Source organism: Gymnoscopelus braueri (genome assembly GCF_963280865.1).
Source record: "Gymnoscopelus braueri genome assembly, chromosome: 7".
NCBI classification, from domain to species: Eukaryota; Metazoa; Chordata; class Actinopteri; order Myctophiformes; family Myctophidae; genus Gymnoscopelus; species Gymnoscopelus braueri.
Window position 1 is genome coordinate 27,709,510 of NC_137608.1, and position 14,799 is coordinate 27,724,308.

At 43.4% G+C, this 14,799-nt stretch overlaps 1 protein-coding gene across 7 annotated transcripts in view; it reads left to right on the forward strand.

Annotated features, from left to right (window-relative positions):
* The first annotated feature begins 483 nt into the window (after nt 1-483).
* The window catches only part of LOC308088557 (transducin-like enhancer protein 1), a 38,751-nt gene continuing 24,435 nt past the window's right edge, over nt 484-14,799 (forward strand). For 2 of the 7 annotated variants that reach the window (XM_080433034.1, XM_080433035.1), the window contains exons 1-6: nt 484-1,390; nt 2,265-2,374; nt 6,261-6,324; nt 6,798-6,842; nt 11,005-11,067; nt 11,352-11,453. In XM_080433034.1, coding sequence (XP_080289160.1) covers nt 1,367-1,390; nt 2,265-2,374; nt 6,261-6,324; nt 6,798-6,842; nt 11,005-11,067; nt 11,352-11,453 — 408 coding nt within the window. In that variant the 5' untranslated portion in view covers nt 484-1,366. The remainder of the gene's footprint in view (nt 1,391-2,264; nt 2,375-6,260; nt 6,325-6,797; nt 6,843-11,004; nt 11,068-11,351; nt 11,454-14,799) is intronic. The other 5 variants (XM_080433038.1, XM_080433039.1, XM_080433036.1 and 2 more) reach the window with 3 other exon arrangements.

A 14,799-nucleotide genomic window follows, 5' to 3' on the forward strand; every position in this document is an offset into this window, starting at 1 on the left:
GTTGCTTGAAAATATTGGTAGTAGTAGTTGCGGTTGCGTTTTTTTAGGCTTGTTTCTAAAGTGTAGTTGCTTATTTGGGCTTGTTTCCTAATGTTGTTTAAACCAGTGGTTCTCATATGTTTTCATGTCAAGGACCCCCAAAATAATATATATTTGTCTGCAGACTGCAAATGTTGTTGTGCCATGGGACCCCTGTACCAGATTTGTGTGGTTAAAATATTCCACATTTGTTTAATTTTTTCTTTTGAGAATGCAACGCGTTGTGAGCTTGTAGATCTGCTATTTTCAAATAGCTAATGTATGTATATAAGTGCTCATGTGGCCAAGTTGCTTCTTTTGGGCTCGTTTTCATAGACCCGGTTGCTCATTTCTCTCGCAAAATCTGGCAACGCTGGTCAGCGGTCGTTTTGTGGGCGTGCTCTGCGTTTTTGGTTAGTTGGGGGGGTCGTGAAACCGCGTGAGAAAGTTGCCATTGAGGTAAAGCGGAGCTGCTAGACGCGAGACTGTTGCCGCCGTGGTTGTAGTAGGAGTTGTTGTTGTAAAAAAACACTAACAACATTTTCCGCGTTCTATTAAACATTTTTTTTGGGGGACCACCGCAGCATTTTTCCAAACTCGCGCGTGTTATTGGCCCGAGGGGGAGCAAATATTCATTTTTTTTTGTTGTTGTTGAATATTCAACCACCACCAAGAAGCTACCGCGGCGAGTCAAGTGGGAACTCTCTTCACTGCAATTAACTTGTGTGGATTTGTTTCTAGTGTCTGTCTGTCTATGTTTGGTCTGCCAACTTGATTCTTTTTCCTGGTTTGTTTGGTTTTGTCGTCTCTCCGTTCGGAATATATCGGATTCTTCCCTCTTTTTTTTTCTTTTTTTCTTTAAACACAAAACAAAACACAACCACAGGAGTGAACATTTTTGTGAAAATAGAGCACCCACCCCCAGGAGGAAGGTGGCTCCGGGTCTACATCTACATCCTCACCTGCTTTATGCACCCCCTCCTCCTCCTCCTCCTCCAGCTAATGACCCGTTTCCCGTGTGTTTCTGGCTGATTTACAGCCGTATTGCTCGGCGGAGCGAAGAGGACAAGAACAGCAAGTGTAATATAACACACACGGACACGGGGAGAGAGAGAGAGAGAGGGAAGCACAGATTCACATTACATCGGTTGGTTCGTTCGGGTTCTGTGTGGAAGTAACCCAGGCAAAAACACAGTGGTATATCATCATCATAACAAGGACCACATACATCGCGATGGATGGATTTGTCTTCATGGTCTACTTATAAAAGCACCCCCCCCCAAAGGTCCTTAGTTTGGGTGTTTTTTTTTTGCAGGAAACGGGCGCATCCTCCTCTTCGGAGATAACGATGTTTCCCCAGGGGCGACACCCGGTAAGAGACAGACATTTGTCATCTTCTTCTTCACCACCAGTGGTGTAAAGTAACCAAGTACATTTACTCAAGTAGCCTACTGTACGTCCTTTACTGGAGTATTTACAGTTGTCAGTACTTTTACTTCTACTCCACTACATCTCAGAGGCAAATATTGTACTTTTACTCCACTGCAATTATTTTGACAACTTTAGTTACTATATTACTTTGTATTTGAAAACAGCTGATCTGCAAGCTCACAATGCGTCCCACATTGTAAGCTTGTAGATCTGCTATTTTCAAAAGATTCTTATACAATTTATACATTTGAAAACTTGTGAAACGGGACATTCTGCATAATGAGTAGCTATACTTTCTACTTTTGGTACTTAAAGTACATTTTGATACCAATACTTCTGTACTTCTACCCAAGTACATTTTGAATTCCGGACTTTTACTTGTAACAGAGTATTTCTACATTGCAGTATCGATACTTTTACTTAACTAAAACATGCGAGTACTTTTTCCATCACTGTCCTTCACCCTTCTTTGCTCTGGCCGAACTGTACTTAACCTGATCTGTCGCGTTTGTTTGTGTCTCACCGCTTTGGCGCTCTCCAAGAGTTCTTTGATGGATAGCTTCTTGTTTTTAGTTTTAACAACAACCTGCCAGACCTGTCCCTATAATTACATGCTCTCTTGATAACTGCGACGCCCAAGTAACACTTGGCAGCGGAGTGGAGTGGTGACTGACGACGTTATAGCTGAATGATGCCTCATAATTTTAAGTTGTTGACACATGAGAGCCCTGGAGAGGAGTAGACTCATTGGAAGTGACATTGTAGGCAGTGTGATGTTTGTAATTCTCGCTTTTCTTTGTGTGTGTGTGTGTCAGGCGCCCCACCAGGCTCAGGGCCAGCCCTTCAAATTCACCATCCCAGAGTCACTGGACCGGATCAAGGAGGAGTTCCAGTTTCTTCAGGCACAGTACCACAGGTGGATACAGTACGCGATGCACATGCAACACTCTCCTGTTCTTGTGGGGAAGAATGTCATTGACGCCCCCCCAGACCGCATAGCTCACGGCAGTGGTTGTGGTTCTCAAACCTTTTCGTCCCGCGGACCCCCATTTGAAAAGATATGCCAGGGACCCCCGTACGAGAAGATTTTTACGGCTCTTGCGGTGATTCTCAACCATTTTAATTTCAAGGACCCCAAGTTTGACATGCATTAGGCTACGGACCCCCATTTAATGGCATTTCTATCTCTGGGACCCCAATTTATATCGTAAAATCAATGTGAATTTAACTTAGAGTTACTCAGAGAGCGTACAAATGGAACCAAATGGACCCTAACGGGTCCATTTGGTTCCATTTGTACGCTCTCTGAGTTACATACCTATAAGGGTCCATTTGATTCCTAACTATCTATCATTTATTTGGGGACCCCCTAGAACTCCTTCAAGGACCCCTGGGGGTCCCCGGACCCCACTTTGAGAACCAATGGCTTACGGCACCCATAAGTGCCAAAACCCCCAACTGAATAAGGCAACAGGCACTCGCACACATCAGACGAGACATCAGTGTTGACGCTGACACTGCGGTAGGTCGTAAGTCGTGGTGATGGGTTGGAGCCAGAGGGTGGCGTGTTGCCTGAGGGTTTCATAAATCATTCTTTATTTTACCCAGTTTCGTGTGTGTTCGTGCCTGAGTGAGAGAATATGCACAGATGAATGAGAGAATCCAATCCATGCATTTGTGTGTTTTCTTTGTGGGTGATAACAGGTGAAAGCTCTCACCTAATGACAGAAACAGACAACTCAGAGTTTTTGTTTTGTTCCACACCCAGCCACACATACACACACAGGTTTTTCATTTTATCGCCCAGTTTTGGGAAGCGGTATGAGGTGGATACCTCATGCTCAGCGGGGTTAAACTAAACAAACACTGCACAACCAACACTGTTATCCCAGGCGGACAGCAGTCGGTTATCATAACTATGCAGGAAGCGCAATACCTGTTTAACTTTTAATACTCTGGTGAACCACTCTGTTGATGTTAACCCCTGTTAAGAGCATGCCTCTATTTGTGTTTGCTTGTTGGCAAGGTTGCTTCAACAAGAGGATGTTTTGAGGAGGATAACAGAATGGAATGCTTCCTTTTGTTGAACACTGTCTTTGTTTTGTATCATGCATTGCTAGTGATAATTATCTGCTTTAGGGAACATAGTGTTAGAAACAACATTATTTGCTCAACATCTACAGTATGCAGTTGAATTTGCCCCTCTTTCGCAGCCAAAAAGTTTTCGTTTTTCTTGGGCTCAATTGGATTGTATGGACTAACCTGTTACAATTGAAGGCTTTGCATTTTTTTAGTTAAACAAATCCTTGCACATAGTCATTGATTAGTACCACCAATGATGTTTGAGTTGCACCATTTTTCAATTCCCTGACTTATGTGGAATAAACTCTCAAATAGAGTTTCTTCTGTGACAACCACTTATCTTTGTAATTTATTTGTTATGTTTCTAGACTATAATGAATCTAAATCAGTATTTCATAATATGGATTGGTGGTTATGTTTCTATTACATGATTGTGAGTGATATATAGTGCTGATGGGTGTCACTGTGGGTTCTCTAGGGTGAGACAGAGTTGACTAAATACTGGGCTGAAAAGCTTAAGGAAACCATCAGGAATGACTTCTGTGTATTTGTTGTAGGGCTATAACACTGACTAACACATGCAGCCATTACGGTGAGCAATCTTCTGTCTCTGTCTGAGATGCTGCTGAATTTGTTGTATAAAGTTTACCTCATGTCATGATGTCATTGGGCTACAGTGAAAACTACAACTCTTACTTACTTTTTATCTGTGCTTTAGATTTGATCTGTTCTGACTTGTAGCATGCAGCTTGCTTGGCCATCTCCAATACACCTGTTAATTGAGTTGCAAAATGTCAGTGGAAGAGAGAGAGAGAGGATTGCTGAAAAGAGAAATGTATGTGGGCAATGCTGAAGAGTAATGATGTTGACTTTGTTCGTTTGTGTAAACGAAGAACACAGGTGTGTTTTTATTATCCTTCACAACGGCGATGTAACATTACGATTGCCATTGGGTTTATTCAGAATTTACAAAACACGTCTACCTTTCAGATTCGTATTTACTTAGCCATTGCAGTGCTCCGTCTGTTTGGGCTGTCAACAAACCTTACCCATAGCTCCACCCATTCAGCACAGTTAGTACCTACCCCAGAGAGGTGGGGTAGCAAAAAAAGTTGGGGTACTGTATTCTGGTGCGGGTCAGGTTGTAGAGGGTGAAAAAGTAGTGCCATGCCGTCTTGTACCATACAGTATGGATGATGTGGAGAAACGCCACAAGGTTGTGCCATCCAGGTTAAGTGTCCGAAATGGAAATTGTAGAACACTGAGAATGGCCAAAAATTTTATGGATGCACGATTAGGCGTTTATCAATATCGGTATCGGCCGGCATCCTACTATGCGTGAAATCTCTGTCCGTCTGTGTGTAGCTAACGTATCTCGAGAACCGTCCGTCCAACCTCGACATGCACGTCGCTGAGGTCCCGAGGGAGTGCCGTGCCCGGTGTTGAGTCGGTCGGATATGCGGTTGTCCAGAACCGGCAATCCGGGCGATATGCCCATATGTTGGCATATATGGAGATCCGGTTGTCCAGCACCTCCAATGACCGATAGGCTTATATGTGAATCAGTAGGCCTAATGAATCGGGTAATAAGAATGTTTTTTAGACATCTGTATCTGCACCCAGAACCACAGTTAATCTATAACAGGTGTAAGGAAAACCTGTATGGAAACTTGTATTGCGATATCTGTATCGATCGATTTGACCATGTAATTAACCAGTATTATGATATCGGCCAAAATTTCAATGACGTGCATCCCTACAAAATGGTTAATATGGGTTGTATGTGTCGTAAGTATTATTTCTATAGGCTAGACTAGTAATAAACATCAACGATGAACTGAAATGCACATCAACTAAAGGAAGCTTATTTAAGGAAGGGACACCGGGAATGCACCATGACTCATGGTTGGCAAACCTCGCACCGGAAGTTCGATGAAATACATGGCAGTGAATGGAGCCGGCTTGACCAGCTCATGAACAAACACTATTTCTGAACGATTGCAACCTTTGTCATATAATCGGTTTAGGAATATAAAAGAAGACGTATCACAGGTTGTTTTCTAATCACTTGCTTTTTGATGTGCACACTGTATAATTTTATTGAGACGGGTATCGTTTCTGTCTCGGAGGTATCGCAAGATTTGGTTGGCAGACAGGAAATGGTGGACAGTCTCGCGATTCTTGGGACATTCAGAAACGTACTTTGTGCTCTTTACATACTCTATACAATTATACAGTGGGCACATCAAAAAGCAACACAGCATGTGTCTTCTTTTATTTTCCTGAGCGAAATATTTTATAAAGGTCTCAATCGTTCAGAAATGGTGTTTGTTCATAAGCTGTCCAGCTGGCTCCCATAGACTCCAATGTTATTTCACCGAACTTCTGGTGTGTTTACCACCTGACGAATCTGCCGGCTGGAATTGTTAGATAGAGAAAATGACGTCAGCGACCCTTCCTGAACCCATTGAGACCTGTTGCTACCTATACGTTGTTATACCTTTCAATCCGGATGCCACCTCTGTGTCTCATTAGTTGTTGCTATAATATAGTAACATTTTTTTTATTTGTTTTTAGTAAGAATTTGAACGTTTTCAGAAAACTATGGTTAGGTTTTAGAAGGCGTTTTTAGAATCGGCCTCAGGTCTAATTAAATAAGCTTCCTTGCATCAACTATGTCAAGTGTTTCTGTGGAAGTAAATTTGATTTTGTGTTTTTTTTTTTTTCAGTCTGAAGCTGGAATGTGAGAAGTTGGCCAGTGAGAAGACGGAGATGCAGAGGCACTATGTCATGGTGAGACTAGACTCACACTCACACCTTGGCAGTCTGCTGAAACAACCCATTAAGTCTGTTATATAGACATGATAAACGTATGCATCTGTGCCTGGTTGGTTGTCCTTGTTTACCCAAACCAACAATTTCAGCCGCATAATACACTATTTTATAATTGCATTAATCTTATAAAAAAAACTTAAAGCTATTTTGTCTTAAACAACATTATAGCAGGGTTAAAAAATATTACAATTGAAAAAGCTGCAAATGATCCTCCACCGCAGCTACTGTACTTTCCCTCAAATACCGTCTGTGCATCATGGCAGCAAGAGACTCAACACCTGACAAATCTAGGTTATGGAACACAGCATGGTGATTGGTGCAGACAAAATGTTAAAAACTTTTTGTTGGAGCATAGAAATTGCTTGTTTGTCATGGCTTTAAATTATACTACACGTCCTAGCTCTAACCATCTGACTCTTTGCTCTCCCCAGTACTATGAGATGTCTTATGGCCTCAACATTGAAATGCATAAGCAGGTATGGTTATGCTATTATCTGTTTGTCTATCCATTTATGTCTCTGCTTGCTTGCTTGTCTGCCTGTCTGTCTGCATCCTCTGTCTGCCTCTCTTATGGCAAGGTTTTGATGTACTTGTGTGGGTGTTAACTTTTTGGTGCGTGGGGGGTTGTGTGTGTGTCTGTGTGTGTGTGTGTATCTGGCCATTTGTGCATATGTTTGTGTGTTTATCTGTGATCGATGGAGCTCTGTCTCCATTTCCCTGGTTAGGGCCGGCCGGCTGAGCCCAGAGGCAGGATGAATGGCTCTGTAGATTGATTGGTGCTGTCTGGGGGAGCGGCCTGCTTTATTACATTAGAGGGGCAGGGCCGGGGAGGGCAGAGAAATCGATCACGGCGAGGCCCTTTATCGAGGAAACACAGAGGAAGAAAGACAGGAGAGCTCCTCTTTACAGGCAGGGAGACACACACACACACACACACACACACACACACACACACACACACACACACACACACACACACACACACACACACACACACACACACACACACACAGAGAGAGACAGGGAAAAGCTTTCCTCTCTGCGCATGCACTTGCAGCCAAGGACATTTAAACATAACAAAGGCTACACTAAGCAAATATGTTCACACCTGTGTGTGAATGCAGATACACTAAAAAGGCAGCCATACTGTACTTGCATAGCAAGATATAAATGTACTTACAGCTAGGTAGGCAAGTGCTCACGTAAGCCCCCCCCCCCCCAACACACATACACACAAACACATAGACGTTTCCCCACAGGAGTGGTGCAGGGCTCAGAGCGTTTACCAGTAATTACCACAGATATCGACCCGTCAGACCAGAGGAAATTGGAGGTGGATTGGCCTTGCTGCTTCACTGAGGAGTGGAGATCTCTCTCTCTCTCATTCAATCTTTCTCTGTTTCTCTTTGTTTTTGCTCACCCTCTACTGTAGTCCCGCCACACTTTCACTCTCTCTCCGGTTATCTGCTTTCCTTTCTCCCTCCCTTGCTCTCATTTTACAATGAGAGACTGCACTCCTCGCTTCCCCTCTCTCACACCCCCTGCCCCTTTTCTCTTTCATTTTATATCTGTGTGAAACTACTGTTCTTTCATTGTGAGGGAGGTGCATCTCTGCCCATTGTCTACACACACACACACACACACACACACACACACACACACACACACACACACACACACACACACACACACACACACACACACACACACACACACACACACACACACACACACACACACACACACACCACAACACGCACAGAGCAAAGCTCCAGGGGAGGTCATTAGCTTGGGGCTGCAGTTGTCAGAGCAACAAGCTCCTGGGGGGGTGGGGGGGGGGAGTACAAACTAACTATCCACCTCCTGCTGAGAAGCAAGGAGGGAGGGGGAGAGAGAAACACTGAGTGTGTGTGTGAGTGAATGTGTCTACAAGGGAGAAATTCATAATCCTGCAATTATGTGTAATATGAGGCCTATCCTATCTCAGCACATTGTGTGTACGCATATGCATTTCTTTCTCCCTCTGCTGTGTGTTTAATGGCGCGTTAGGGCAAAATGAGTACTATTATTGGACTCTTCTTAAACGTGTCTACCTCAATACCATGAGGACTCATCTGAAATGTGACCCGACTGGGTCCTCAACCAACCGTTAAATTTGATGTACAGAGCCATAGAAAATCGTAACTTTTGATTGTACAACTTGGGAGAGAGGCCCATGTGTACCGGTAATCAGATGTTCACCTGTGGAAAAGATCTGATCTGCACAAAGGGCGCAAAATCTGCTCCTGTTTCTATTCCTGTATAAATGTAGCTTAAATAATCCACAAACTGTCTTTGGCTTTGACCCATTTTAGCCCACTACTATTCTGGGGCACCCTATTACCTTAATTAACCCCAGTGAGTGCCATTAGATAAGCCTTGTTAGCTTGCATAGATTTAACATTGGCTAACATCATTATCATGTCCTTGTTAGTTCTTGCTAAGCCTAGTTTTGTTTACTCTTGGAGCTTTCAAGTTACAATTTGTTGCGGTCACATTTCCTTCTCGGATCACAGCTTTAGGGATTTGTAGCCTTAACATGTTTATTTATTCCTCGTTAGCCTTGCTAGCATAGATCTGTGAGCTTTAGTTGAGTTGGCCCCTGTAGTTCAGTCCATTCTCAGATACCGTGATCAGTCAGATTCTATAGTCTATTTATAGGCATTCAAATGACAGACTTGTCTGTCATGAGAGAGTTGTCTATGCAGAGAGTTGGCCAAGTGTATTCTCGCTAAAGTAGCTCATTGTTTAGCTCTCTTCTCGTGTGTGTGTATATGGGACTAGTGCACTAGTCTAGTAGACCAGTCCGTGTCCTTTTTTTGTCAAGTTCTGGGAGCACTATTGCGTGGAGATTTCAATCACAGTAGCCATTTTTAGCAACCAGCAAGATCATCTGATTTGGGGAAACTTTGTGTTTTACCTGGATAATTTTGGTCCCATGTTTTCTCAAGAGTTCATCTGTCTATCAATTACAGGAATCTCTGTATTGTCTGCTAGTCTCTCTTTTGCATATCCTGCGAACTGCTCAACAGAGCGACTTCACACTTGCTGCATGGGTGTTTTGCTGAGGACCCAAGGACCCAGCCAGACACCCAAGTCGAGTTTGCGGTTCTCCAGAACTGGCCCACTCTGAGCAGGCATGGGTTCTGAACAGCCACCGCACCCTGAATGGGCACTGCACTAATTTCAAATGAAGGAATATTAGGAAACATAGTTGCCCCGTCCTTGGTTTATGCTCCACCTAACAATGTGAGATGAGATAGGTCTGCTAGATTTGCATGATATAACTGTCTACTGGCATACAGGTTGACACTCGGACACGGACACCTTTTTGTGAGGTCACTCTTTAGACCAAATGAAAATGCATCTACTGTAGTAAAACAAAGCAGAAGGTGGTTGAAGAATGATTGATGCATAATGGACCATGATGAGTGCAATGTGTGCTGCACCTGCAGACATTCCTATCACAGCTTGTAACTCTTCTCTCTTTAGGTATTCTCTTTGATTCTGGATCAGATAGACTAGAAACGTATATTGTTTTGGTTCCACTTAGAGGTGTATTCTGGTGCCTTTAAGTCCTCTTGATGTATTCTGGGTAAAATAGTTTCTATATTTAGACGGGCGAAGTAATTTATTTAGGTCACTCAAGGTGTATTCAGGTCAAAGTCATTTTTATTTATGGCTCTTCAGGTGCACCAGTTTCTTAATTTAGTTCTGTCTGGGTTTACGTGGCTAAAGAAGTCCTTTACTTGGCTCATCCAAGTATATAATTGGATGAACTGTGCCTGGGTAATATTGTGTGTGCTTTTAGTTCAGCTGATAGAGCTTAGTGTGCATATATATGTGTGCAACTGTGCATGCACGTGCATGTCGGGAGGTCCTGTGAAAGGCATTTAGCTGGCTCTTAAAGCAGAATATGTGACAACTTTTTATCCTAGTACATACGTGTGTGTGTGTGTGTGTGTGTGTGTGTGTGTGTCTCTATGTGTGTGTCTGATGAGCCATTACTACATTTCAAGGCTCCTCCAATTCCCTCTTCGCCCTGACCCTACTCGTATCAATTTGATTGGAAGATATGTAATATGAGCCTCCTTATCTGATTTGATGCCACCGTGGGGGTATCTGGTTTCGGCCAATTGTAGCCACCTCCGGGGCTTGGGGGGGGGCAGGCGGATGTGTTGGCATGGATACTAGATGGGGGAGCAAATGAAATTAGGGACTGATGAGATTATGGCAAAGCGCTGATGGGAAGAGAGCCGAGTGCAGGCCCAGAGAGCCGAGAGGACAGAGGGAGAGAAAAAAGAGGAATAAATGAGAGAGAGAAACTTGATCTCATGCTGATAGCTACGCTAGAGAATCTCTTGTCATATTGTCTGTTTGTGTGTGTGTGAGAGAGAGAGGGTGGGGGGTGCATTGGTTGTAGTCTTTGCAGTCACAGTATGTGTATGCGTTAATGTCAGCTCGTTGTGGTGGTGGCAGTTTGAGGTGTATGTGCGTGTGCATGCATGTAACACCTGATTGATGATACTAAACAGCTGTCCTATCTAAATGTCTATAATTATGGTATTAAAAATTACACCCCCCTCTCTCCCTCCCCAGACCGAAATTGCCAAGAGATTAAACACCATCTGTGCACAAGTCATCCCCTTCCTCTCTCAGGAGGTAAGTGTGTTTGTACAGTATTTTGTGTGGGCCTGTGTTTGTGTGTGTGTGTGTGTGTGTATAAGTGTTTTTGGGCTGCAGACAAGAAGGAAAGGGAGCCAGCTCTAACGTTGATAAATGAAACATTTATTTTAAAGGTGCCCTTCACATTGCTGCTACTTATTTAAAAATACCAAGTTTAAAACACAAAGTATATAATCGAACCAATGTATTAACAGCGTGTAACTTACTCTGTGCGTTTTGATCAGAGCAGCTGTGTGTGTGTGTGTGTGTGTGTGTTGCAGCACCAACAGCAGGTAGTCCAGGCTGTTGAACGGGCCAAACAGGTGACCATGGCTGAGCTCAATGCTGTCATCGGGGTACGTGGACTACCAGGCCTACCAACAGTGTGTATTCTACTTTTTTTTATTCTTTATCCTCTGTCTGTAATGTATGTATATATACTGTATATGTGTGCACTGTTTTCTTATGCTTCTTGTCCGATACTTAATATCCATGTCCAATTTCCAAGTCCAAATAGTCTTCTCTTGAAGACGAGGATATTCTTCAAGTCTTATAGTATGTAAGGAGGAGAGCCTTTTGGTCTGTGCTTTTGAAGAGTTAGGACTCCGAGTCAGGGATAGAATCAGGGTTGAGACACAACACGCTACTACAACGCTGCCAGCAGCACCTCCTGTCATGCTTAACGTTATGCCTTTAAGTGCTTTTATTATTTTAATCTGCCAGTATCATTAGCCAGTCTTTTAACTAACCGCCTATATCCGACCTTAACTTTAACCAAATGAACCCTAGCAAACCTATTCTTGGGTGAACCTTTGGTGAATATATATATATATATATATATACAGTGCTGAGGGAAAAAAGGAGTTGGCCTAGTAGCCGGTGGCCGGTCAACTAAGTATATTGGGTTTAAATAGTTAAATGAATGGATTATGAAGTTATTTCCTGTTGTTGGTTAGCGGGGAATCAAGCTGAATTGCCCTCAAGAGGTAGATCACCACAGCCGAACATCGGACCCATTGCCAGTACATATTGTTTCAGAAACAGAAACTACCTGGTTTCCAGTCCTGCTGTTTTACTGCTGTGAACCACATACTGCTAGGGCTGCTAACAAATAAAACACAATCTTCAATTCAATACCGCTTCCAAACTTTCTGCCTCTGGATCACCCCAAGTCTGTCCACATACTACAGTACACCCATTTTCCCTGCTACTGTGACTCTGTGACCTAAATGGACCGCTCATGTTACTATAAGTAAAACCTGGGCCAGTTCTTTTTACATACTTTAATCCTGTCTCTCCATTCATCCGACTGAAGTCTTACTGAAGAACTGGCTAGGACATCAGCAATCACAGACACATAAACTGAGCTGAAATCATTGAGCTTGTTATCATGGATCTTCTCCAGCTTTTCCCCTGTTGTTCTGTCTACAACCGCCGGGCTATCAATCCCTGTTGGTCTCTGCCACCACACAACTATCGGGTGGCAACCTGTTCTCCTGGATAAGGATGGTGAAAGGCAGGAGGAAAGTTTCCCTTCCTCTATATGAACCTAAAAAAGAAGATGATTATCCTCCACTGCTCCACTGGTTGAGGAGACCGACGACCCAGATTACACACTTTCTCATACTATCGAAGCACAGTGCTGGACGAATCGGCATGACATTTTGAATGCACACTCACAGTAGGTCAAAGGAGACCTCACCCCAAATCTTTCGTAGCTTTCGTAGCTCGTACGAGCAAATATGTTTTCCTGGATTCCTTGGATCATGACACCACTCCTCATGTAGGATATATACTGTACAAGATTTCCAGCGATTTAGCATTTTCTTCAAAACATACCTGTGACGATTCCTACAGCTCAGCTTTCGCCCCAAAACTCACACCAATCGGTACACATTCGGTTTGCAAAGAGTGCCACAAATCATCCAGCATCCGGTCTGGCCCAAATTTGAATCACATATTAAGGGGCCTTTAAACAATGCAGAGCCATTTCTCCCCACAGTCCTGGACATGCAACCCAGCCTGGTTGAGATCTGCCATGAATCATGGTGATTCTATGCTTTAAATACATTGGTTGATTGTTTGAAGGGTGATAGAAGGGGAAACATTTGATCATTAATGACCAGGAGTTGAATACCGGTGTGGGTGTGACGTTCTATACCACCTACCCAGAGTGCAACTTCATTATTTCCTCCTCTACATCTTCTATTAGACTTTGTCAGGGTCTCCCTATTTTCTCTTCACAGTTCGTTGCATTACTGTCCTACAAGTATAACTGATAACATGGGTTATTCAAGGCAGATTGTTGGTTGATTATTATGATGTGAATGCAGTTAATGTGGTGAGCTGGTGGTTGGAAGACTCAGAGAGCCTCCCCAGTGGCTCTGTGGTAGCTTATGTTGTGGGGTATGTTATGTTTGCGAGAATGAAAGGGGGCGTGTAGAAGAGGACGGGACATTTTGAGGGCAGTAAAGAAGAGTCTGGACTAAATGAGAGATGTAAGGGTAAAGACCAAAACCACTGTGCTTTTATTGTTTATTAACTACACTACACACTACACACTAAATGCATTGCAGATGGAGAAATAAGCGTTATTGAATTGGAACTTCCACTACAACTTTCACAGCAAAATAACATTCTATTATGTAATATTGGATATAATAATATAATAATATATTCCTGCTGGACAGGTGCCCGCCCAACCAGTAGGAGTCGCTAATGCAACTACAAGCACACAATCCCCTATTCACCTGTTTCCTAGGCTGTGTATTTTCCACTTCCTGTCGATTTGATCCAATGAAATCCAATGAAACTGGTCAGATGACCAATGATATCCAATGAAATCGACAGGAAGTGGAAAACACACAGCCTAGGAAACGGGTGAATAGTGTTGGGAAAAAAACGTTCATTTCAGTGAACAAACGATTTCGTTCACGGCAATGATAAGTTCGCGGGAGCGTTTTCCTTTTACATCGTGCGTACGGTGCGATGGGGGCATGCACGATGGCATGAACGTAACAGTTTCAGAAAGTGAACGAGCTCGTTCACGTTCACAGCGAAGAACTAGTTATTTTGAACGAATCGATCATGAACGACGCATCACTAATCCCCTGACACCTTCCCCACCCCGCGAACACTGCCAATTGTGTTCCTTGGTCAGTGGAGCACCTGGTCAATTTGATTCCAACTCGTCTCCGCGTTGGTGGAGCCAAGTGGCACCTGTACGCCCCCCTAGTTCTCCCGAATGCGCTGTTTTTGGCAGTAGCAGAGTAGGACATTCGACGAGCCAGGCTTTTCAACCATTGTAATCAAAATAATTGCACAGCAACCTAATTTCACTACAGCATGTCCCACCACATGGAGCTCCCCTGATTGGTCATGGTATTGTGGGAGTGGTGAGATTTTGGAGGGCCCAAATGCAAATACAGAGGCAAAGATGTTACACAGAGGCCAGATTTGATCTCACACCCTTTGAATTACTGAGAGCTGACGGGGTGTTGTGCAATGTTAACACATTTTTACTTCAATATTTACTACCGCAGCTGTAACACATTGGGTGCCAGAGGTTTATTAAAATATTATACGTTCAGTGCCTGCTATTCTTCCATCCACTTACGTTGATACGTTTCGTGCTGTAGACGCCCCGACGCGGAAGTGCATGTAAACAAAGCGTGCGTGCGAGACGGCGGAGGGTCCCGACTAACGCCTGGAACAATAATATTTCTAACG